Source organism: Aricia agestis, chromosome Z, assembly GCF_905147365.1.
Source record: "Aricia agestis chromosome Z, ilAriAges1.1, whole genome shotgun sequence".
In the NCBI taxonomy this organism is placed as follows: Eukaryota; Metazoa; Arthropoda; class Insecta; order Lepidoptera; family Lycaenidae; genus Aricia; species Aricia agestis.
The window spans coordinates 33,817,871-33,844,054 of NC_056428.1; the positions used below are offsets into that span (position 1 = coordinate 33,817,871).

At 34.0% G+C, this 26,184-nt stretch overlaps 1 protein-coding gene across 1 annotated transcript in view; it reads right to left on the reverse strand.

Annotated features, from left to right (window-relative positions):
- The window catches only part of LOC121739130 (period circadian protein), a 42,723-nt gene extending 17,090 nt beyond the window's left edge, over nucleotides 1-25,633 (reverse strand). The window contains exons 1-14 of the mRNA XM_042131467.1: nucleotides 25,314-25,633; nucleotides 21,951-22,059; nucleotides 8,848-8,922; nucleotides 8,294-8,466; nucleotides 6,526-6,623; nucleotides 6,022-6,129; nucleotides 5,260-5,391; nucleotides 4,838-4,898; nucleotides 3,599-3,796; nucleotides 2,891-3,119; nucleotides 2,476-2,587; nucleotides 1,743-1,862; nucleotides 732-854; nucleotides 338-450 (exon numbers count right to left, since the gene is read on the reverse strand). Of these exons, the coding sequence (XP_041987401.1) occupies nucleotides 338-450; nucleotides 732-854; nucleotides 1,743-1,862; nucleotides 2,476-2,587; nucleotides 2,891-3,119; nucleotides 3,599-3,796; nucleotides 4,838-4,898; nucleotides 5,260-5,391; nucleotides 6,022-6,129; nucleotides 6,526-6,623; nucleotides 8,294-8,466; nucleotides 8,848-8,922; nucleotides 21,951-22,039 (1,631 nt within the window). The 5' untranslated portion in view covers nucleotides 22,040-22,059; nucleotides 25,314-25,633. The remainder of the gene's footprint in view (nucleotides 1-337; nucleotides 451-731; nucleotides 855-1,742; nucleotides 1,863-2,475; nucleotides 2,588-2,890; nucleotides 3,120-3,598; nucleotides 3,797-4,837; nucleotides 4,899-5,259; nucleotides 5,392-6,021; nucleotides 6,130-6,525; nucleotides 6,624-8,293; nucleotides 8,467-8,847; nucleotides 8,923-21,950; nucleotides 22,060-25,313) is intronic.
- Between the last annotated feature and the right edge of the window lie 551 nt (nucleotides 25,634-26,184).

The following is a 26,184-nucleotide window of genomic DNA, read 5'->3' on the forward strand; positions in this document are numbered from 1 at the left end:
TAATAAGAGCGACGAAATAGAGGAAAATTGGGAAAAAACGGGGAAATTAATTTGAAAGGGCTTATCTCACTAACTACTGGAGGAATTTTTCTGTATTTTGGCACAGATAAGAAGTAGACCACGTTAAGGATCATAGGCTATATTTTGTGGACTAATTTGTCTGTGAAATATCTAAATTACGCGGGCGAAGCCGCGCGGAACGTCTAGTGTCCTATAGATTATTTAGAACAAGACTGCATTCATAGCTCAACACAATTCTTTTGTGGGTTAATACGTAGATTAATACACAAATGCAAAGCGACCATATGGAATGACAAAAAACTGTAATAAAACTTACCTCTGCAGAGTCTCATCGTAGTTGAGTCGATCGTAGCTAATAGATGTGTTTGTGCTCGACTTGCTGTCGGTGCAGTGTGATAATATACCTCCGAGTTTGATTGAGTCAGTTTTCTGAAATATTTATTATTAAGTAATTATTGTTATCAGAATGCTGTTTAACTTTAACGTTAATTAAATGGTAGTAAGAAACAATGTAGCAAAGTTGTAACTGTATTACTTAAATTAATAATTTAAAATAAAATAAAAAGTAACAAGTCCGGTCGCCGCAAAGAGAGAATTAACCCATTGACCTATAGCTTTTCTTAACCAACCAATAAATATTATGTTGAATAGATAAACTACAGCCAAATAAGCTAAATGTAGTTTGAATGTAATGAAATATCATTACTTACACATTTGTTATCTTTAAACGGCATAGCGTTGGTTTTGTCTATGAAAGACTCCATAAAGGCAGCGATTTCCTGACATCTTTTAGTCATCTGCTGTTTGGCCAATTTCGTTGGTTTTGATAACACCTAGAAAATAAACACATCGTGAGAAATACATAATATGAAAATCTTTAATCAATACTTTTACGCCTCCTCGCTATTCTCAAATCTGAAATCGCGGAATTCGGCATGTAGCGGTCATTAACTCCCAGTCAAAAAACTAGTCATTTACTATACAGACCGCGATTGACAATGATATGATGATATCATATTTTGCATACACGGTGTGAACACTGTAAGTATAAATTATATCACTTCAAACTCATAAATAGTTGAAGATGATTAATTATCATAGGTAACCATGACGTTTTCCGATGAAAATATAATAGTATGTTTCCAGTTTCTTTACAAGAATTAAGCTAACAGAATGCAGTGCGAGTATTTTTCACGTAGCTTCTAGTCTAGAAAGATCAATGACCGCTGGTGCCACCTTAAAATTTCCTGACTATTTGAATATAAATGTGAATGGAGGGATATTTGTTAAGCCTGCATGTGAAAACAATCAATCATAATGAATTTTAGCACATGTCCCAGGAATCAGGATTGAAAATAGGATAGTTCTTGTTCTGAACAAAAGTATGTTTCAGAACAAAGACTATCGTATGTCCTATCCGCGATAAACCAATATTTTACATACATTTTTGATGTACTAGACATTTAATTGATAATACTAGCTATTTGACCGAGCTTTGCTCGGTATTCGATAAAACACGAATTGAATTAAATGACATTTTCTAAAAAATCGTTGGAGCCGATTCCGAGATTCCAATTATATATATATATATATATATATATATATATATATATATATATATATATATATATATATATATATATATATATATACTTGTACAAGAATTGCTCGTTTAAAGATATAAGATACTTAATAATAATAAATAATAATTAATTACTTACTTCATTCAATAGTTTCTTAATGGTGTTGGTCACTTGTTGTATTTTAGCTCTTTCTTTTTCATTCAATTTGGCAGATGTTTCTTCCTCTGGCGAATCAAACACGTTGGGATTCGTTGGGCCCTAAAATGTTTTAAGTGCATCAAAAAATATATTCACAGGCAAATGGCAGGCCAGAGTTGGCCGGGTATGTCAAGTAAGTTAAGTGGCCAGTACACAATGGCCCACGATGTTCCACTGCAGGCCACGCCGCCATCATACACCATTACACCGTCTACACAATGGTGTAGTGACTAGTAGACCCAATCAAAATCAAATCAAAATCAACATTGTTTTATTTCTGAATAAATTTAAAATAAATGTTTTCAGAAAGTCCTACATGATGCCTACCACCGGTTCGGGAACTAACCCGGCGAGAAGAACCGGCATAAGAAACTCGCACGGGGCCCACTTTTTTACCAAAAAAAGTGAGAAAAAAATTAATCAATGGTCCAACTAAAGGTGCCTCTACAATTAGAGGCACCTTTAGTTGTAATCTGTCAACTGAACTTGAGTCTTGTTGAACTCAGACCAAATAACAAAGTCCGCCATATGCCTATCAATATTATTTTCTTTGATAGAATGTAAATTTTGTTGATGTCTTGTGGAATAAAAATATTAAGCTACTTGTAATGATGTATTACATTACAAGACAGGCACAGTGTATTTACAGTAATTCTAAAAAAATTAAGCTTACCTCTACAACATAGTGTTTACCAATGATGTATTCCAGTTTTCTAGACCAGGGATTAATGTATGACATCCACTCAGTTTCTAGTTTTATATAGTTTCCATTTTGCGCTAACATTCTGGAAACAAATTAAATATGTAGACTGATAATGAACTAAGTAATTCCTTGCTACAAATTATTTTATTTAAAAATAACGAAAATTCCATTCTTCACATTAAGTCGCGAGTAGTGCGGCAGTCGCGCGACTGAATCAAGAATTCCGTAACGAAAAGACCTAACACCCCCACTTTGACCGGCACAGCAGTGCGGCGTTGCCGTAGCCATAGTTGCCATAAATGTACTGCGGCAGTCCCCGAGTGCAACACGTATTTATTTTCTATGAAAAGATGGTTCTCTCGGTATCTATATTATTATTACTCACCTATACGGCTTGCATCGATCATAGCTCCCCTCTTTGACCAAGGTTTCATATACTTGTAGAAGATACACCAAGTCGGCCGGATGGTAGAACTCAAACATGTCCTTGTCTATGATATCCTGAGGTAGATACCCTAGATACGACATAGACTCTCTGTCTATGTGCTTAAGGTTGCCATTCGCAGAGTGTTTTATTACAAACGGTATCGGATTGGTTACTTTTTCGTTTGCAGCTAAAATGAAAGACAAGTTTTATTTTTATTGCACGTGACGTCAAATATTATTTTGTATGTAAAAACATGATGTGTTCCATAATGTAATAAATACTGGCCAGTGGCCAGTGTGGTGTGTCTTATGGTATCAAACACCATAATATTGTATTGGTGAGACAGGTCTGACATATTAGTAATAGGTATAATAGGTATTATATTATATTAATTTTCCATTTCCAATCCAAGCCATCCCAAAAAATCATATTATTACGTCAATACACTAGCCATAAGCCAGTATAATATTATATCGCACTGACTCAACACTACTCAACAGTCACTAGGTAGGTATATGGCGGCGATATAATATTATATCGCACTGACTCAACACTACTCAACAGTCACTAGTAGGTATTTGGAGTCATGAGCGCTGGCAGTATGCTTAGTTATATTTTAGAACTCACGCATAATATTATCGAAAAATAAAAAAATAAATAACTTACTTTTGAAAGCCGAAGAAAGCGATATAGCCTGGATCACTAAGTAAATAACATCCTCCTCTATGATATTTTTGAAGAAGAACTTCAGGAAGAAAGGTCTAAATGCTGGCATCCTATCTTTCACTCCGAAGCCAGATGTGAGAATTTTGTGACGACGTATTCGACAGAACATTGTAGACACGTGGTTCTCTACATGAGACGCTGGTAGAAAACAAAAAATTAGTTACTGGTAACATTACAGTTACGCATATTATATCAAATCGAAAAATTATATAGGGGCAAGCTGGGGTCATTCTCATGAGAATGTCGCTTCGTGCAAGCTGTCTCACTCACGCTCACAAATATTTTCTTTCAAATAATATTGTAAAATTTATTAAAAAGAATATACCTGCAAGTTATTTTAATGTACTATCAGCGAAGTTGATTCCTAGGCAAATGGCGGACCTAAGTAATTTGGTCGCATTAAGTCAAACCCATCAGACCGATCAACAGCTAGTATCGAATTGGCATAAGCTGACCACATGACGTAGGTCCGTCAACTGCATAGGAATCAATTTCCTCGATGGTACATACACATTAAAATTACGGACACTTGCGTGTTGCGGCAAATTTTCACAAGGCAACCCAACCTTAAAAGGATACAACAGGGGCTAGAGAAATGAAAAAAAAGTACGTGTAATATCTATAGCTGTCTCCCTTATCTCAAGCCTATACCGCAGAACGCGATAGAGACAACTGCAGAAAATCCAGAAAATCAACGATTCGTTGTCCCCTGATTCCTTCTCCAAAACTTAACCGATTTAAGTACTTTTTTCATTAAAGATTAAAAAAAGGCTTGAGCTGTGTTCCTATGTTTTGCTTTTTTTGTATAATCTAGCCAAATCTGTTTTCTGGACGTTTGAACACAGTGGAAAATCTGGCCATTTTTTTGGGTTTTTGAACGTTCATATCTTATTTAATAATTAAATTATGAAAAAAAAGAAAACATAGGGACATTGCATTAGTGGCCGTAGATATTCAGGAAAAAAATTATAACTCTACTAGCATTATCCAGGGAGGAAACAACGTTTGTATGGAAAAAAGGGCGGTGTGGAATCCTCTTAATGCATCCCGTACATTCTAAAGATTACTTAAAAAAAATCGTCAAAATCGCTTACACCTGCAGGATTAAGCGGTGGGATCTCGTACTATAAGCAGTTTTAAAACATAGTATAACATTAATAATTGTTGTCTAATACGTACCATTAACATTTTTGCATAACGTAGAATCGTTTGAGACCTGGGACACAAAGGTTTCACGATCCTGGAAAGACAAAATATTATTTAAAATAGTAATAAAGTCTCAATCGATGATTAAAAACAAGGCGTTCAAATTTAAGACAGCTGTGAATGAGAAGACCCATAATGACTTTATTTGCTTGGCTTGTGACCTTGTGAGAGCTGGTGAGATTAATAAACCCACTCTGAAGTGGCATTATTGCAATAAATGCGAGAGCCATCCTTATGAATTTACAACCATTTACCACATTACTTCAGCAAATGTATATAAGAAAGATTGTGGCTATATTATCTGTGTTCATCTTCAACTATTCAGTCGAAGTAAAAGGAATGTTTATTTAAAAAAAATACACGTATTTGCACATGAAATAATAATGAAAACTTACATTAGGGTGGATGAAGTCGGTAAAAGATCTGCCAATCCACATGTCCTTAGGGAATCCCAGAGAGGACGATATAGACAATGTCGTGTACATCACAACCCCATCGAGCATTGAGATTACACAAAAGAATCCATCCTGAAATATTACACTTAATTAAGTACACTCAATTAAATTAGACGTTTAATTAAATTACTAGCTATTTGACCGAGATTTGCTCGGTATTCCATGAAAATGACATTTTCTAAAAATGATTCCTAGCTAGATCGATTTATCGCCCCCGAAACCCCCTATATACTAAATTTCATGAAAATCGTTGGAGCCGATTCCGAGATTCCAATTATATATATATATACAAGAATTGCTCGTTTAAAGATATAAGATACATTTAATCAAACTAAACAGTGAACACGTAATTGCAAAATTATGTACAAACAATTGCTGCCGCACTCAGAGACATATTTTAATGATGATTAAACTTTAATTTAATAAATTGTTTGACAGAAGATGTATGGGGCTTATGTCAAAATCTTAATTTAATTTCAGGTTTTCATTATTCACCATAATCTTCTTAAAGTGTGTTTACACGCTACTATTTTACGTCGTACGACAAAATTTACATATTTTATAAAAAAAACTTACAGCATACGAACAATAACATTGATTTTTAAGTAAGAATTTAAAATGCCAGTATATAATGTGTTCGCATACATTAAAAATACTGAGAATGTTAGTTAAATATATTGAATAGCTGTTTTTAATACTTACAGAACAATGTGTATTGGGATAGTCTATGGTGCAAATTATAGAAGAAGCGTGCGGGTCACATACTGTACTCTGGAAAAAGTCCTTCGTCTTGATACAGAATACCAGGTCCTACAAAGATTAGAAAAAAAATAACAAAGCGAAAAAATAACAAGTTTACACATATCAATTAAACTACAACTAAAATCGAGTTCTATTGAGACAATAATGTTCTAACAATTATTATAGTCTAACAAGTATTATAGTCTTGCTCCAACTGAGCAAGACAATGAACTATTTTTAACATAAAAAAAGAAATATATCCATAAACGAACATAGAACCTCTTTCTTTTTGGAAGTAGAATAAAGACTTATTTTTGCATAAGTGCAAATTCGGCAAAAATAAGTCCAAATTCGGTTATTTTTTATGTCTTGTATGGTTTTACAAGACATGCAAAATAACCCACCTTTTATAAAATGAGGGGTACTTACAGTGAGGCAACTGGAACTAAATATTTGGATACTCACTTTATTTTGTCGTGTGCTTTTGTCTGACGTAGATATGTCCATGTTATCTAACTCATTGCCCCCTTCTCCAACCGTAGGCGGTGGAGAACTAAGGTAAACTGCAGAAAAACATTATTAACGGAAGATAAACATGAACCTATAGCACGACATTATCTTATACAAGCTCTGAAAGAAAGTCACTATCTCCGCATAAACAAAGCAAATTGTTTTCTATTTCCTAGTTTTAAACATACCTGAAATCTTCGCGAATGCGATAAAATATAATTTACCCATTAAATAAAATAATCAAAACGCGAACTTAGATAGTGGAGTCCTGCGCAGTCTGTAATAATAGCAATACTTTATCATCACCCACGAACAACAAATATAGGTGTTATGTTTTCACAAATGTTTTACCCCCGCAATTTAACTGTTATCATTTATCAACGACCAATATCAGGATATCTTTAAAAATAATAGTAGTAAACAAAGATAATGTGCATTAGTGGGGTATAGGGGTTGGGAGGAATCGTGGTTCTACTCTGTCCAAAAAAGTATTTTATAACAAACCAAATTCTTCATTTGCCGACGAGCCGCTCCAGTCCATAACACTGCTTAAACCGGTTAGTTAACATTTGACCATGGTGGTGTATAAACTCCTATATTGGGTGACAAATCGGTAAGTGACCATAAAATCTCAAATGTCCTTAACACACAAAAGTGTCTCAAAGACGGCGTCTTCGATAACACATAGTCTTAAAATAACATGATATCATATTATTATTCAAGTACAATGGATACATAATTTGTATAGTAGTCATAGTAAAATTGCATGTTTGTGTTGAAGACTGAAAAAGGAAGAGCTAGCAGTATTAAATGTAAGGCTGTCAAGATAGCTTTAATACAAACAGGTATTAAATTAACTTATGCTCTTAAATTTACTTCCTCTTTAAACTGGTGTATGTAACTATTAAGTTAAAAAGTTATATGTGATTACAATATTCAATTTCAAATCTGTTAAAATGTATTATTAACAATCAAAAAAGCTCGGTAGATGGATTACGCATAATGTCCGAAACAATATATGTAATGCAGTGCAATCGTTTATTACCACAGAATCCACAAAATGTAAATTAGAAATGGTTACAAAACATACAATTATCGCCAAGAACCAAGTTCCGATCCCTCACAGTCCGTCGCCTAGCAACCGTCACCCGACTGTGTTGCCTACTCGCTACATATATATTTTTTTAATTATTATTCTTAATACTCCAAAAATAAATAGATTTTTTTCTACACCGAAAAAGCTCTAACTTATGAAATCGGCATATGCGTAACCATTTACAAACTTCCAGTAAATTATTGTCTTTGTGTTAGTCGCTTCAACCGCTGACGGTTCTATGTTAGGATTTACATGAGCCGATTTTCGCTTCGGTCTTCGACCATTTAAATTGCATTCAGACAAGGACACGATTAAAGTAAGTACAATAATACGAGAAGCAAGTGAAACGACTTTTCGTACGGCGAAAATCGGCCTGTGTAAACGCGCCTTAACACAGTATATTATGTTTCATTTATTTATTTACCCACTCACTAAGAAAATATTTACACAGTGAATAACTATTTAAGGTTCGTTGTTTTTGTCTGCAATTACACTTTTTCAATATGCTAGACATACACTAGCAGACCTTGTAATAGTTATTAGCTTTGTTAACAATTTTATTAGTAAGGAGATATGTGTACAACCGCAGTGGTGTCGCTAAAATTTCAATGCTTTCAAAAGTCTCACCATTGTCAGATCCATCTTTAACATCTTCTGTTGTTGGTGGTGATGTATCTTTAGATTCTATAGTTTGTGCATCATGATTATTAACAACTTCTGCGCTTTTTAGTTTAACTTCCGCAGTTTTGATCTCATCATTAACTCTTTTCTCTATAATAGGTTGTGCATTATTGTTTTTGCTGTAATTGTAAGAAGGAAAAAATCATTTAATGTTGTCTACTAAATGTTTGAGCCAATAAAATTGGACTATCCTCCCTTATAATAATTATTATTAATCAAATAAAAAAGGTAAGTATGGCATAGATGATATACAGACAGAAAACAAAGAAAATTGGGTAAAAGGAGTTCTGTTTTGTCGGTGTATCACTTTTTCTAAAGTATTGGACAAAGATCAAAGACTAGTTTCTTAGACTAATTTCTTTAGTAAACTGTTTATACAGGTTCACAATATTGTAAGGATTCGTTACAAAACTAGCTTTGTCATCACATGTCATGTCTCTCTCATACCTACGAAATTTATCGTTACGATATCGTACAGTGTAAATTCATATTATGCATACATGTAATCAGCATCAGTGCGTTTCCCTCGGTAGCCACTGCTGCCGCTCGAGTTACTCTCTGACGTAGATTTTGAACTGAAACAAGAAAATTTTGATATTACAATTTTAACACATGAATATTTATAGTCTGTCAAAAAAGAGAAGATTATTAAAAAGTAGCAACATCGTAGTGTAATCTCTTTTTACTTAGATTGATTTGAAAGGGATTTTTAATGTCTTCACTTTTTTAACAGACTATAATATGTAACCAGTATTTTTCCACTGGACCAGAAAAAATGTCCTGAATCTGATTACTTATTTAGGGTTTCGAGTTATAACTTATATCACATTAGGTGGTATTAAGAACTAAATAAGTAAATATATTTTTTAAATTTTTTAAGATTTTATTTTTAATTTAGGAGATGAATTTTATATTTACGGTCTTTACAGAAATTATACTTATACGACGGAAAAAATAAGATAACCATTAACAGAAAGAAAAAAATATGCGGTGTAAATAAAATAATAACATCCGTAGAAATACAAGCTTTTGCCGTAATAGTTGTAAAAATTATAAAAATTATTAATAAAGTAAATATTGTAAAAATTATATGATAAAGCAAGGAAGCAAAACCTTGCTAAAAAGATACAAAGTTACAAGTACAAAGTACCAAGAAACAGAACACAAAAAACAACTTTCGCTAAGGAAAATATTTTTAATATTTTAATAATAATAATAATAATATTATGTTAATATCTTAATATGTTAATTGACACATTCCATAGAATAGAAAAGCGATACTGAATTTAATGGCCGATTGCTGGATTGGATTACTGAATTAGAATAATGTAAAAAGACCATTTAAACATTCTCTCCGTAGCAATCCAGCGCTGGATTCGATAACTGGGTTAGAATAAAGTAAATCCGCTAAAAAGCCCTCAGGACATAATTATTAGTAGTAACACCACAACTATTAGTTTAAGTGCGTTTTAAGATGATATGGGTGACAGTTCTCATATTCCTTGCTACGGGTTTTTTTTAACAAGGAAACAAAAAAATCAAAATTTAATAAATTATATTCCATCTACAAAACCAAATGTTTCCTATAATTGTAAATAAATAAAAATGAAAAGTTGCTAAATGCTTACTTATTAATATAAAATTATAAAAACAGGAGTAAAAATTATTGTTACGAAAATATTTGAAAAATGTCAGATGCATGAAACGGAACTTATGCCAATAGAGATTGACACTGTTGAATCGAAATCAAATCGATAAAAAGGACGGCCATTTTAAATTGCCGGCGCCACTCTGAAACGTCAGTACGAAATCGATAATTTCGATTGCAATTCCTTTACGAAGTGATTCGATATTTTTAAATTATCGACTAATTTTTTAGGTAACTTCCCTACTATTGACAATTATTATGTGTCACCCATATCATCATAAAACGCACAAACTTAGACATCGAGACCGGGTTTATCCGATACTAGAAAACTCAGGTTTCGGGGACGGGGGATCGCGAAAATCCATTTTTGAAACCTAACCCAGGTTTTTCGAGCTTTTCGTTTTTTTTATTACTACTAGTAGTGGAGTGCCTAGGGCGTAAAAATCATGCAAACCTCTGATTTCCGTAATAGTGGATGAAAATTGAAAAGAAATAATCGGCCAAGTGCGAGTCGAACTCGCGCACGAAGGGTTCCGTAACGTTATAGAGCAAAAATAGGCCAAAAATTGTTTTTTTTTGTATGGGAGCCCCCCCCCTAATTTTTTTTTAATTATTAATATTAATTGTTAAAGTACACATAATATTATATTTAAGGTCTTTGTGAAAATGTTAACTGCCTACCTGTTGCCAATATTGATATGGAGCATAAAAGGCCAAAAAAATCACGTTTGTTGTATGGGAGCCCCCCTCAAATATGAATATTATTTTGTTTTTAGTATTTTTTGTTATATCGGCAACAGATATACACAATCTGTGAAAATTTTAGAAGTCTAGCTGTAGCGGTTCTTGAGATACAGCCTGATGACATACAGACAGACAGACAGACAGACAGACAGATAGACGGACAGACAACGAAGTCTTAGTAATAGGGTTCCATTTTTACTCTTTGGGTACGGAACCCTAAAAATTGAATATTTAATGTAGCTGATAACATAAATAAAAAGTTTACCTATTGATTTTTAAATTATTCTTTACTTATAAGTACATATACTTAGTTGCTTACATACCAAAAAAATAAAATAAGTGGAAAAAATATATAATTTAGATTTAAAAATTAATATTTTTGTATCTCGATGAGCATACCTCCGAATAAGTTTGTTGTGTGCTTCGGCAGTAGTATCTAGGACCTGATAAGTGATAAGTCTGAGTGTCTAAAACACACTAGATTACGCCTGTGAGTGAACAATGAGCTACGCATAAAATACAACTACGCATAAAATGGTTAGCAGAAAAAAGTTTTTATAGAATCCAAAAATATAATATTATGAATTATAATTGAATTTATAACTGTAATTTTGACATTTTGCTACTTATTTTTTATGAATTTTTCTTATTTTGACTTCTATTTTAATGCTAATTTAATAATTACGGACTTCGTTTTGTAATTGATTCTAATTTTGTAATTCTGTAAATTAATTTTCAATATTATATTAAATGTTTACTTTGACTTTTGCACGCCACCTGGATGGCAGGATGTTGAACAGTATTTTTAATTTGAAGACCTATGTTATGCACTACATTTTTGCAATAAATATATTTCATTTCATTTCATTACAACGCGATATAACGCGATGTAATTTCGGCATACACCATGCCATCAGTAATTTAAAATACATTGGAGGCGTAATCATGCTGAACGCCGCATTTTTTCGGCCTAGTGTGTTTATTTATACACCGACTCGGTCTTGGCCGGTGCTGAAAATCGCTTTTTAAGGCAATTTGGGTAAAAACGGGACCCTATTACTAAGACTTCGTTGTCAGTGCATCTATCTGTCTGTCTGTCCGTCTGTCTGTCTGTCTCCAGGCTGTAACTCAAGAAATTGAAATTTGCACATATTATGTATATCTGTTGCCGCTATAACAACAAATATTAAAAACAAAACAAAATTAATATTTAACCCGGCGTCAATGACGTGAAAATAATTACATGAACTATGACGTCACCACTACCACAATTTTGTTTATAATTTTTTTTAAAAGGGCACTTTAATTATGCATAAAATAAATAAAAACCTCTGTGTTATATAAAAAATATTTTTGTTTCTTGGCTTTCTTCACGGCAGACGCAAAATCAACCTTGAAAACTTAATGTGTACGTTAATTTTATATTTTCGCAAAATTTCTTACCAATGAAAGAAAAAATTTAATGATGAATTTAAAGAGCGGTTGGTATAACTTACTAACATGAAAATAAAAAGAAATCAGTCTTCTAATTCCTCATTCAGAGTTATAGAACTACTACAGTTATCACAATATGTAATCATGCCCTAGGGCCTAGCCTATAAAAATTGGACATGCTGGGCATGTGTGAAGTGTTTTTTTTTTTTTTAGATGAACAGACTTCACATCTTTTGTAAGTTCCAGGAATTTTTTCACTTTTACCTAGATACGTGGTCTACAAGTTCAATGCCCAAAGCAGCCTGTGACTCGTCTTCTTCAATGTCTTACTTTTGTAACAAATCTTAAATCCTTTCTGGGCTATTTGTCAATGAAATTCTCCTTTTAAACTTAAAAAATTAGGCAAAACATTATTTTAATACTAATAAAAGTGAGTCACGAAAATACTACACCGACGATGACGCCGGGTCATAATGACCCGTTTTAACTTGACGCGCAAGTATCTTGCTGCACACGAGGTATGGCTCTAGCCGTATCAGTTAGGCGGATGGAAGGGGGTTGTATATCCAGCTATACGAAGATTGGAAAACATTCGATTGGCGCAAAGACAAATATATACAATTAAACATGGCTCGGGTCAATATGACCCGGCGTCATTGTCGCCGGGTTAAGGGGGGCTCCCATACAACAAACGTGATTTTTTGGCCTTTTTTGCTCTATATCAATAATGGCAAGAGGTAGGTACTTGAATTTTTTTCAAAGTCCTTAGTTATATGTGTACTTTAATAATAATATTAAAACAAAAAAAAAAGGGGGGGGGGGGGGGGTCTTCTATACAAAAAACACAATTTTCGGCTTAATATTGCCCTATGATGGCACAGAACCCTTCGTGCGCAAGTCCGACTCGCACTTATCCGATTATTTTAATATGGATTTTTAACCCCCGACAAAAAAGAGGGGTATTATATTATAACTTTATTATTAAAGTAAAAGTTGGAAAATATTCAACTGTCTAGTTATCACATCTACATCCAAGTGATAGACAGACGAACAAACAGCGATTCTGCAATTGCATAAGCCCAAAAACTCGAGTACTATAATTAAAGTCGTAATAAGTTGGCCGACGAACGACGGGGCACGTGATACACGTGACACCGTGTTATAACCGGATGAGGCTATAAGCGGCTCGATAGCAATATCGCCCTCTTTCGCCAATTACCCGACTACAGGAGGATGATTCTGTTTTTAGTATCTTTAGCACGTAAATGCCGGCAACGCACCTGCAACGCTGATGTTGCTAGTGTCTGCGACTAGTACTACTACTAAAACTATCGAGCTATACTGAATGTGTGGACGAAAGCCCGAGCCGTGGTTTTTACTCTACGTGATTGAGCTCTATCGAGCAAAACCGTATGCGAGTACTGACCAAAAGATTGAATTCACATGATCCGACCAAAATACGAGTCCACGAGTTTTCCATAGACAAGGCCGTTACACGTTTATTAGATGTAAGTTACACGCTCAGTTTCTCATCAGTTCAGTCCAAATCTGGTAAGATTGACGCGAAACTGAACGTCTAAAGTTCTAAACTCTAACCCCCGGAGACCGGATTGTTGGACTGATAGATGTAGATATTGTGATTGACGGATTTCTGAATATTTTGGAATTTGGTAATTTTCATCAATCTCGGTAAGATAAAAATAATAATATGGACGCTTCTCACCACGTCAGTCTGGCCTCGTGTTAAGTACCAGAAGGACTTGTGTTACGTAATACGTTTACCAGACAACGGAAATATATTTAACACTTATAAACTACATAATACATACAACACCCAGGAACTTTGAAAACTTTTATTCCGTCGGCGGGATTCGAGCGCGCGACCACTGGCTTGAACTACCAACGCGCTCATCCACTGAGCCAGAGGTCGTTTTTAGGGTTCCGTACCCAAAGGGTAAAAACGCCGCCATATTACTGAGACTTCGATGTCTGTCCGTCTGCCTCCAGGCTGTATCACAAAAACCGCTATACTAGACTTCTGAAATGTTTACAGACTGTGTATTTTTTGCCGCTATACTAAAAATTCAACAACATTTGACTCCCATGGACTCCCATGAATAGTTTTTGAATTATCTCAAAAAGAAAATCCCAATCCCACGACCATAAAAGAGTGAAAAGTTATTATAGTTCAAAATTTGTAAAGATTAGACAAAAACATGTTATATAATGTTTGTAGGACATACAAAAATCTATATTATGAACCCTTTTTCAGTCGGCTATGACTTATGAGGGCCATGAAAACAAAGAAAATCGATTTTCAGTTTTTATTTTTTTCTGACTAAACTAAGGCGATGTTGCAAGCGCATGATGCTTTAAGAGAAAGCTAATCATCACCACTAACACTGGTTAAAATACCAAATCCCTAACGCGTGGAATTTTTGAGTTCTATAACTTTAAAAATCCGGGATTGGCGGGATTCGTGGACGTCGATTTTTTATTACACTTTTCGATCTTGTTGCTAACAAGGAACAAATTCTGCGAAGTAACTATAGTTGTAAAACTTTAAAAGTACAAAAAAAATTAAAATGTACTTTTTTCATACAATTTGACGAAATATTTAAAGAAAAAGCCTAAGAAAATAATATTGTATGAAATTTGTAAGCAGTGTCACTGTTACGCATCGGATCTTTCTTTGTACTAAATAAAAGTTAAATAAAAATAAAATTAGTTTTACTTCGTAGTTGGGATATTTTTTCCGAATGAAAAAAATACATGTTGACCTACCACGGGTTTGAAAACATAACTGTAAGGCGTAAAAACTCAATTTTAAGCAAAACAGTAAAATTTGTTTTTTAAAAAAAGAAAATTGACAACTTAATCTATGCAATGTAAAAAATTAACATCTATACAGCATGACTGGTGAGACATGATCAATACTTAAGGAGAGTACTTGGTACTCGATTCTCATTTCCATTATGTTATAAAATTAGATACTTAATTTTTGACCAAATTTCCCTTTAAATAAATAAATCATAAACACTTAGTAAATTATTATGCGCCCCGTGCCACGCACTACCCCTTCCGCGCGCAGTGTTCATGCGTTGAGTAAATAATTATTTAACTTTAAGCTATATTTACTCAGTGATCAATTGATATTATTTTTTTTATATTATTTTTTTTATATCACGTCCTCGAGTATTGAACATATTGTCTCAGCAGTCATGCTGTATATAATTAAAAGTTACAAAATAATTTAACGGATTGTGTAGGAGTGGCTTGGGAACCAACTGCCCCCTGAAATATGGGGTTGGAAGCGAGGAGTCGATGGAAACTTAGAACCAATCACGACCTTGGATCCTCCTGCTCCTGACGAGTTGTCAAAATGCGCCGAGCCGTATGGATGGCATCATATGACAATAAATAACTCTACATAAAATATTAGTCCACGGCCAAAACAAAATTAAAATAGCACTTTTACCTATAGGAGTTCTCTCAGAACAGGCTGGTGAGTCATGACCGATTTGTTTCATCGAGCGCTAGAGTCATCTGACCCAATAGTTTCCCATTTAGGCCTTGATCAAACAGACAAAAACGTACGACAAAAACCACCTGACGTAATAAACTTATTGATACCTATTGGACCTCTATACCTCGATGATAATAATAATAGCAGTAAGAAAAATTTATCACATCGACCCTGAACAGTCATAACAATTATGAAAATAAAATGAAATATGAAAGTGTAATATACTGTCCAATGACAACGAAGTTTAATATATACGTTTTCGGGCTAATCCTACATTTTGAAAGCCACATTTCTTTGGTTTTCTAATTTCACCAGCGGTGAATGTTGAGGGCAATTATTATTATACCTGAAAAAAGTTATGTCTTTAAATTGCTCAGTTACAAAGACAGATCCGATCCGTAACCGTGTTGACGTATCACAGGCTCTGTGTATAAATTATATGCTTAATGCTTATTTTTAAGCCATTGCATGTTATAAGCTGTTATCGCGGGCTTTGAGCGCGCCGACCGAATCAAGAAATTCCGTAACGAAAAATACCTATTACTATAACGTATATTAATTCGTCTAACGTCGATTTAGTTCGGCAGATTTCAGCTCGGTGTTTGTGTGCGTGCGACTAAACGTACGCACGTAGACGAGCTGATATTGCTGTTCTATAGCTTTCCCGCGACAGTCCCCGAATGCCACACGTATTTTTTTTATTTTTTAGACATTTTCTTTTAATATTTCGTCAAAATGTATGAAAATAGAACATTTAAAAAAAATCAGTATTTTTAAAGTTTGACACTTAAAGTTACTTTGCAGAATTTGTTCCTTGTTAGCAACACGATCGAAAAGTGTAATAAAAAATCGACGTCCACGAATCCCGCCAATCCCGGATTTTTCAAAGTCATAGAACTCAAAAGTTTCACGCGTTAGGGATTTGGTATTTTTACCAGTGATAGTGAGGATGATTAGCATTCTTCTAAAGCATCATGCGCTTGCAACATCGCCTTAGTTTAGTCAGAAAAAATTAAAAACTGAAAATCGATTTTCTTTGTTTTCATGGCCGACTGAAAAAGGGTTTATGGGTGTAATATAGATTTTTGTATGTCCTACAAATATTATCTAACATGTTTTTGTCTAATCTTTACGAATTTTGAACTATAATAACTTTGCAGTTTTTTATGGACGTGGGATTGAGGATAAAAAGACGATGTCCGTTTTTTTGGTCGAAAAAAACACTATGCGATGTGGTTACGTACGAAAGTCAATGAAACGGAGGGGGGGAAGAGCGCGGTCGATTTTTTAGATTGACGTCAATTGTCGCTGTAACCGCATGCGAGATTTACGTCAGTCAACGTTGTTTGCGCAATGGAGAAGGCTGCGTTGTCATCACCTGGTGGGATTTCGCCACCGTTCCATAAGCGATCGAAGTAGAAATATTGCGAAAAACGTGGTACGGCCGTGCTTTTGCTCTAGACTTAAGAGGAGTCCACACCGCCCTCTTTTCCATACAAACGTCGTCCCCTGTTTTCTCCCTGGATAATGCTAGTAGAGTTATAATTTTTTTCCTGATTATCTACGGCCACTAATACAATGTCCCTATGTTTTCTTTTTTTTATAATTTAATGATTAAATAAGATATGAACGTTCTAAAATCCAAAAAAATGGCCAGATTTTTCGCTGTGTTCAAACATCCAGTAAACAAATTTGGCTAGATTATACAAAAAAAACATAAGAACACAGTTCAAGCCTTCCTTTAATCTTTAATGAAAAAAGTACTTAAATCGGTTAAGTTTTGGAGAAGGAATCAGGGGACAACGAATCGTTGATTTTCTGCAGTTGGCTATAGGCTCGAGGTAAGGGAGACAGCAGCTGCTATAGATATTACACGTACTTTTTTTTCATTTCTCTAGCCCCTGGTGTATCCCTCTTAAGGCTGGGGCACTGCCGTACCCCTAGACAATAAAAAAGTTATCAGTCAGTAATATTTAAGGGCTTAACAACAAACGTATTTTTTTTGGCCTTTTATTGGCACTTGATATTTTCACAAAGTCCTTTATTATACGTGTACTTCAATTATTAATAATAGTATTTAAATAAAATAAAAATTTAAGAGGGCTCCCATACAAAAACACAATTGTTGGTCTAGTTTTGCTCTACATATAATGGTTCGGAACCCTACATCCGCGAGTCCAACTCGCTCTTGGTCGATTATTAATTTGACAACCAGATTTCAACCATAAACAAAAGAGTATAATTCGTATGTACAGATTCTGCGAGGAGGAGGATGAAACACCTATACACCTTCTCCTTGACTGCCCTGCTCTACTACAGGTCGCAGTGACATCAGGGCTACTTCGGCAAAAAAATAATAATATATGTATATAATATATATCGGCTCCAACGATTTTCATGAAATTTAGTATACATAGGGGGTTTCGGGGGCGACAAATCGATCTAGCTAGGAATCATTTTTAGAAAATGTCATTTTATTCGTATTTTATCGAATACCGAGCAAAGCTCGGCCAAATAGCTAGTAAACTATAATTACTGTGCAAAATTTCATTCACCTACGTTTCGGCATTTTTCGTCAAAAGGGATCCAAAGTTTTTGGCTCGAGTATTAATATAATCATTTCTCAATTTAATATCAGTTTAAATACAGTTGATTTTTTTAAGATTCCCATTTCCCGTCACAGGACTAATTTCATAGTGAATAAGAGCTATGATAAATCATTACATTCTTCTATATTATTTCATTTATATATCCGCCATGGGTATAGTTTCCAATTTCCATACTAAGGTGCCCACTGCCCCATGACCTTTCCACCGTTCCAATTTTTTTTTAAAACGTGTTTATTTTGCACGCAGCCCGAGTGACCCGTTACCGACACGAGACCAGAAACTTTGGAAAGAAAATCAATCTAAATAATATTTTTCAACGTGTTTCCATTTCACTTTGTTACATATAATTATACTTTTCATTATTATTTTTAACAAAAAATGAAAACCGACTTCCAAGGTAAAAACAATAATAATATGAACTAAAAAGTATTAAATAACTCTTACTCTATAATAGTGCCTTTTTCAGAATTCGCCTAAATCTCAACTATTTCTGTACATACCACAGTCTTCATTATTTGAAGTTGGTACATCTTGGTGACTTCAAAGTAATGAAGACTGTAGTATGTACAGAAATAGTTGAGATTTAGACGAATTCTGAAAAAGGCACTATTATAGAGTAAGACTTATTTAATACTTTTTAGTTCATATTATTATTGTTTTTACCTTGGAAGTCGGTTTTCATTTTTTGTTAAAAATAATAGTTTCACCCTTTTTGGTTATCTACAAGATAAGGCTTTATGCGTAAATAACCACTACGAATGTTAACTATTCACATTATGTTACTGTAAACGAAATTGTGGTAAATGCTTGCAGTTATCTAAGCGATGCTGCAATTTAAAAACTTTTATCTTTAAAGGTTCAGGAGTTCTGTTCAGTGCCTTTGGTCCAAGAGACACCTTCGTATGAACTTTCTTTTATTCCTAACATATGTTTAAGTTACTAGAAACAACATGTTAACCACTACGAGTCTTTTGATAAATTTCAAGGATTTCCCTCGATTGCTCATAGATCCCATCATCAGCTTACCACTTTCGTAATTATTATACAAAATCAAGATTATATCCTACACAACAACACAAGAATTTTGAAAATCGGTCCACAAACAGCGAAATTATCATCAAAAACATCTGCTTCGATGCAAAATATCACGAAAAGCATCAATAATTGGGTCATAATGTGATGACCCATGGCATAATTATGATTTTGATGATGATGATCAAATAATTGATGTGTTGGCTTATGCTTTCAGTTGTTTAAACAACGCCGAAATCCCCGAACCTGTATCTATAAGGATTCAAAAGTTCTGTTGGGTACCTTCGGATTCAGGGTATAACCTGGTACGAAATCTTACTTTTTGGTAGCATTTATCTCGAATGCTTCAGAAAAAATTTAAATCACTATATGTTTCCATACAAATTTCAAGGAGTCCCCTCGATTCCTCCAGGATCCCATCATCAGATCACCACTTTTGTGAACATGGTACCAAATTCGAGTTAAACCCTATACAACACAGAAAGAATTTTGAAAATCGGATCACAAATGGCTGAGTTATCGTTGAACATACAAAAAAAAAAAAGATACATATAGCCGAACGTATAACCTCCTCCTTTTTGGAAGTCGGTAAAAAGTATAATTAAGTTTGATTGCACGTGAGTACACCAGCGGGGTAGTTACAATAGAAATGCGAAAGAATAGAGTACCTAACAACGTGTAAAAAGAAATAAATATTAATAGATTTAACCCGCATTTTTGTTGCGTCGAAAATAGGCCTACTTTTTAGAGTTCCGTACGCAAAACGGGTAAAAACGGGACCCTATTACTGAGACTTCGATGTATGTCTGTCTATCTTTAGGCAGCAACTCAAGAACCGCTACAGCTAGAATTCTGAAATTTTCACAGATTGTATATATTATAATACTAGCTGTTGCCCGCGACTTCGTCGGCGTGTCAACAAAATTTGTGTCGAATTAAACATCTACAATAGCGGTCCCCGGACACACCTTGACAACAATTATGGACTAAAATAGTACTTTACACAAGTTAGGAATTATTTGAAATAAAGCTTTAAAAGCTTTTTAAAACCCTAGTACCCCTTAAATCAAAATACCCAAAAACAGCTGTGCAGTGTGCACATAATATTTCAGGTTTAAGGTTGCGTCACTGCATAGATATAGTACCTACTGAGTACTGAGTAATGAGTTATAAATTATTATAACAGCATGTAAAACAATCTAAAGAATCGAAAAACATAGCTTGAGATGGTACCACCTCTTATAGAAACACGCATGAGCAAGCGATAGCGCGATGTAAATGACTCTTAAGCGCCATCTGTTGTGCATTTTTGGAACTAACTTAATTTGAACAAATTTACGCATTTTCAGCCCCTTACAACCCTTTTTTCCAGTTAAAAAGTTTCTCAAGTTTCTCAAGCTTTAGACCATCTGTGTACAAAATTTCATTACAATCAGTTCAGTAGTTTTGGCGTGAAAGCGAGACAGACAGACAGACAGATTTCTATCAAGCTAATTATTTTTTGTGAGTAGCTTCATTTTGATAAGACGAACAACAAATGTGTCAGCGAAAAATCTTGAAAGTGGTAGCTAACAGAAATAGAAAGGATTTCATACTTTGAATTGATGGTCCTAAAATATGGACTGTTTTATTTGTAGGACACTTATTTTTATTTTTATGACGTCACAATGTGGGGGACAGTGTTTTCGGGGCCATTTAAAAGGCATATTTTTCAATCAACATTTTATGGGTTTCTACTGTTTAAAATATTAGTTTTTTTGGTGAAATGAATGAATAATGGTACATGAGCCCTAGAACATTTTTTTTTTATTACTATCAGGCAAATTTTTTGTGAGTAGCTTCATTTTGATAAGACAAAAAACATTTTTATCTGCGAAAAATCTCGAAAGCGGTTCAACTAATGAGATTAAAGCAAAAAGTTCAGAGAATGAAAGTGTCCGGAATTAATCAAGCACGCCGCAGCCCCTGGATCGTGTTGACGTCCCTACTAAGTATATTATTTAGTACTTTTATCTATAAAAATTACGAAAACTAGTTTTTGCCATTTGTTTGCAATATTATTAAAACTAAAAATTATTATTTTTTTATTCTTTATATACACCTAGCTTATGAAAAATCTGATTGCCACCCACCCTGGCGCCTAGAACCTGGGTAATTTGACCCCCCCCCCCCCTATTTTCCCATACGCTATAGAAGATCACGCGCAGAACACGCGCACGTCTGAATGCGCTCTAACCCCAAAATTGTTATAGCAATGGGATCACGTCCCTACCTACAAGTAGCAAAAAAGTTATCCAACAAAATGGCACTATGTACAATGTAAATAAACATTATAAAAAGCCTTTTAATTTTCTGTGTATAAAATGCGATCAAATTTTTTCCCCAACCGAATATTTATCACAGATTTTGAGACATGGTGATTACATTTAAAAAATATATTCATTTATCGTTCTCGGAGCTCCTATAAAGGCCTTGCGGAGCACACTTTGAGTAACGCTGGTGTAGATTATAACAGCAGCCTCTGGATGAACAAACACTACTCAATTAAAAAATACAGTGTTCCCGTGGGATACTGAGCTAAGATATGTACTACTGATAAAATGTACCCACCTTTGAGTAGATTTACTGTTGCTGCAACTGTACGAATAAGCGGAGTCAGCAACTCCGCTACGTTTCTCTGTATCTTCAACAATCTCCATAATATGTATGGAGGGAAAATCTGAAATAAATAATGGACAATTGAATTATTTCTGTTTGAATGTGGGCTAATTAGGACCACTTGCACCAGTCTGGTTTTTAAACATAGTATCGTTTAAAATATCTTGCCTTCTCTTTCGTAATTGAAGATATATGTGTCATAAGTGGAAAAAGTAAATTACCCCGATTCGACCAAATTTGAAGTTTCACGAGTATAACTATCATGAGAATAATTTTACTCCTTTAATTTACTCTAGGGTAATTATCGTTTGCATTTTACCAAGTTACTCAAAGAGTATGAAATAAAATGTCAATTATAGTTCACAATGACACCGACCGTGACAGTTGAACCCTGTTGTGCAACTATTCTCAGTTTAATATTTACTCCCGTTAATTACCTTATTCTTGGATTAGAAGTTGGAAAAACGCAAAACCAGCTTACTCTTAGATTAGGAGACAGTTATACTTGAGTAAAATTTTACTCCAGTTTGGTCGAATCCGCCCTAAAAATTTTAATATTTTCGTTTCTTTGAATTAATGGAGGGTTTAGAACCGGGAAAAATATTTTAAATAAAAAAAGTGAATTCTACGTATGTTCTGTCTGTCTGTCTGGCGCAACATAGTCGCGGGCATCGACTAGTAGTATTAAATTTAAACTAAGTAAGTATATAAATTAAAATAAAACTATTTTTATCATAATTTTTTGAGATCAGATTACTTTATAATAAAGAGAAATTATATATTAAAAAACTGACCAAGTGCGAGTTGGACTCGCCCATGAAGGGTTCCGCAGCAACAATAAGGTTTATTTTTTATGAAATTAAAAGGTTTTTGGTTTATTTTTATGTTTCAGATGATTTAATGAAAGTTAATTTAAGGTTTACCATTAATGACGTATAAAAAAATACAAGTTTCCTAGGCCAAGTTCTACTAGAAATATGCATTTGTTCAATGAAATTGAATATAGGTAGGTCAAGTAGCCTATTATTTTTCTGTTATTTGGTACAGATACGAAGTAGACCACGTGAAGGATCATGCTATTTTTTGTGGACTTATTTGTCTGTGAAATATCTAATTTACGCGGGCGCAGCCGCGAGTTAAAATGTTCATTGAATTAAGATTACGAGCGAAAATCTCTAAGATTTATTATCCACGATTAACTTTTATCCAGGCTGGTGTGAATGGGCCTTAATAAACTAACAGCAAAGTATTATAACAACAACTTTTGATTAAATAAAGAATAATAATTTCAGTTATTTAGCAATTAATAAGATCACAAGTGGTACAACAATAATTATTATTATTGGCATGTTCATTGTTCATTGTCATTTGTCAGAGGTACAGCTATTACACAGATTATATCTAGCGCGAGATAGCAAAGCATGAGATAGCATAGCATCAGATAGCATAGCATGAGATAGCATAGCGTGTACATATTATATTATATATGTTTTATGAAAAAACATCTATTGCATTGCAAATTATATCTAGGCAGGATAAATATTTCATTACTCAATAATAAATTTATAAAAATAATACTAGAACTTAACTATACTATCATTGTTATTTTAGCACAACTGTCAGTTTCAAAATAAAGGTTCTTTTCTGAAATTTAAACAGTCGCTTTTCAGCAAATTCACAAAAACTTACTCAGATAATAAATAGAATCAAATTAAATTCTTAAGTACTGCTTAGTGCTTACTAAGGCACAAAATATGACTAAAGTACTATTTTAATACCAAGCATTAGTCCAGAGTTAACAACTTGAGATTGAGGAAAATAATAGAGTATTCGAAAATATGTTACATAAGCACTATTCAAAATAAATTTTACAATTGCACCCATAGACCTTTAAAGACAAATATTCAAAATAGGATTTCCAATCAGTTATTACATGAAAATATTATGATATTTAAGGTCATACTCAAATAATTATCATTACACAGGGTTCAACTGCGTTATGTTTATACTGAAGTGTGAAGGTGACATGGACAACATACATAAAATCATTTTACCATATTGTGATTTTTTTTTTTATGAAATAAGGGGGCAAACGAGCAAACGGGTCATCTGATGGAAAGCAACTTAAACTTGAAGATTCAAGTCTGCTTTTGTAAGTTGGATTTAGTAAGGAGGAATAAACCCTTTAGTAAGGTTAAACTGGGATTTAGAATCAATCTGGAGAATGTTAATATTTAATAACCCATCGATCGTGGAATAACGAGACACAATAGCTTATCTATTGTTATCGCGGCCGGATGCGGCAACTTAGGGCTTCATGACATAACGGCCACTTCACGTATATAACGGTAAGGCCTGTAAGTATAACTTTAAATTAATCCATTATTGTTAGGAATTTTATAATATTATGATTATTAAAAATGTACAAATGAAATCGAAAAATAATAAAAAGTGTTAACATAAAGTAACAAAACGCTTTAGCCAAAGTTAATAGTAAGTATTAAAAAAAATTACTCTACTATTTTAATTATTGGAATATTAAATTAATTAATAGTTAAGTAAGGACTAAAAAATGTTGTATGTCAAACCAGAGATACTTTGAATATTCGCAACCGCCGTTAATTGATAAAAATATAGGGCTGCCATCACTTAAATTGCCATTGCCGGTCAAGCACAAAAACCCGGACATTTGGATGAAATGTGGCTATTTCCCCAGACACCTCTTAAAAGGAATTTAAGATTATGTCCATGGGCGTACCCAGGTAGGGGCAGGGGGACCCCGTAGAAGATAAAATAAACGTTAATTGTCCTGGCAAGTGGGAATTAAAAATGTGTTACCTACTCTGCGCAAAATTAAGTATTGGAAACAAAATATATTTTCAGTCAGATTAATAAAAGTCAATTTTTATGATTTGTTGTTTCAATATACCAGAGTGACCATCTTCTGGAAACATGTATCCCCTAGCTAAAATTTAAAATCCTGGGTACGCCCATAAATATGTCTTGCCAATTTTTGCTAAAACAAAGATTTAATAAAAGAAAGATTTCTTTTCCAAATATAAATTTGAAAAAATCTGATAAACTCAACTTGAAATCGATCAGAGAAGAAACCGTTCTCTCAACAAAAGTTTCCGGATTTCACAGGACCCCTTTTCAAAAACAGGACCGGACGGTCCCTGGAAGCCCTTCAAACTAGGACTAATCCGGACGGATAGCAGCCCTAATTTATAGAGGTTAAATTATTATCAAACATCAAAATGACAGAAAATAATAACAAAACAAAAAACCAAGGTCCAAGAGTCAAGACATTCATACCTGATGAAAAGTTTTCTTAAAAATCCATTTCTGTCACTGATTTATAATTACCACAATAACTATAAACTTGTAATAAATTTAAATGCAGTTTCTACACTTTGTGTTTAGAAAATGTTAGTCAGCGTTCGTGAACTTTTAACACTCAAATGGTAACTTTCAGGTTCAATTTAATTATGGTTTATATTTGGGAAGTTGCTCTGGAACTTATTACACGATATTTCATTCCAAGTTTAACTGTTTCTCTGAATTAAAGATTTTTATAGGAGAAAAGTAACTCGGTAGGTACCAAATCATGAAGAGCCAACTTTGCTCTGACGTACCGCGTACTAACAAAACACAATAGGGATGTACATTTTGTTAGCGTTATCGACTCGATACTTTTTGATTGTGAGTTTCAAGCTACATAACATTTTTGTCTCTTTTTTTCACAATCTTGTGTACAATAGAATGTAAGAATATACAGATAATAACATGATAAACGAAATTAAAATAATTAGAAGGTAAAATATAATCATTTGATAAAAAATTAAACGGTAAACGCTTCGATCGCATAGGTATACAATGTGTCCCGATACCGGTGTCCGATCCTTTGATGTCATGATCTATGGCATATTTTATTATGTGAAATATGGCATATATTATGTGAAAATGTGATCGAAGGGTAAGGAAATAGGGGAGGGTAGGGAAGAGAAAAGGGTAGGGGATTGGGCCTCCGGTAAACTCACTCACTCGGCGAAACACAGCGCAAGCGCTGTTTCACGCCGGTTTTCTGTGAGGACGTGGTATTTCTCCGGTCGAGCCGGCCCATTCGTGCCGAAGCATGGCTCTCCCACGTCACGCTGCAGCATCACCTGATAATGAATAGGATACC